Source organism: Wyeomyia smithii, chromosome 2 (assembly GCF_029784165.1).
Source record: "Wyeomyia smithii strain HCP4-BCI-WySm-NY-G18 chromosome 2, ASM2978416v1, whole genome shotgun sequence".
NCBI lineage: Eukaryota > Metazoa > Arthropoda > Insecta > Diptera > Culicidae > Wyeomyia > Wyeomyia smithii.
The window spans coordinates 253,882,774-253,883,569 of NC_073695.1; the positions used below are offsets into that span (position 1 = coordinate 253,882,774).

The 796-nt window shown below is 32.4% G+C and overlaps 1 protein-coding gene across 1 annotated transcript in view; it reads left to right on the plus strand.

The window, feature by feature from the left end:
- Window positions 1-532, plus strand: part of LOC129720555 (uncharacterized protein DDB_G0271670-like) — a gene marked incomplete at both ends in the record, with an annotated part of 3,519 nt that extends 2,987 nt beyond the window's left edge. The window contains one exon of the mRNA XM_055672032.1: window positions 404-532. Coding sequence (XP_055528007.1) covers window positions 404-532 — 129 coding nt within the window. The remainder of the gene's footprint in view (window positions 1-403) is intronic.
- Between the last annotated feature and the right edge of the window lie 264 nt (window positions 533-796).

Here is a 796-nt window from a genome sequence, read left to right on the forward strand (position 1 = left end):
TAGTAGTAGTAGTAGTAGTAGTAGTAGTAGTAGTAGTAGTAGTAGTAGTAGTAGTAGTAGTAGTAGTAGTAGTAGTAGTAGTAGTAGTAGTAGTAGTAGTAGTAGTAGTAGTAGTAGTAGTAGTAGTAGTAGTAGTAGTAGTAGTAGTAGTAGTAGTAGTAGTAGTAGTAGTAGTTGTAGTAGTAGTAGTAGTTGTAGTAGTAGTAGTAGTTGTAGTAGTAGTAGTAGTAGTAGTAGTAGTAGTAGTAGTAGTAGTAGTAGTAGTAGTAGTAGTAGTAGTAGTAGTAGTAGTAGTAGTAGTAGTAGTAGTAGTAGTAGTAGTAGTAGTAGTAGTAGTAGTAGTAGTAGTAGTAGTAGTAGTAGTAGTAGTAGTAGTAGTAGTAGTAGTAGTAGTAGTAGTAGTAGTAGTAGTAGTAGTAGTAGTAGTAGTAGTAGTAGTAGTAGTAGTAGTAGTAGTAGTAGTAGTAGTAGTAGTAGTAGTAGTAGTAGTAGTAGTTGTAGTAGTAGTAGTGGTAGTAGTAGTAGTAGTAGTAGTAGTAGTAGTAGTGGTAGTAGTAGTAGTAGTAGTTGTTGTTGTTGTTGTTGTTGTTGTTGTTGTTGTAGTAGTAGTCGTAGTAGTAGTAGTATTATTTGTAGTAGTAGTACTAGTAGTAGTAGTAGTAGTAGTAGTAGTAGTAGTAGTAGTCGTAGTAGTAGTTGTAGTAGTAGTAGTAATTCAAAATCGTTTTTTGTTCCAATAAATGTAATGAAAATCCAGACAATTGAGTACTAAAATATTACACAGTTTTTTGATTTT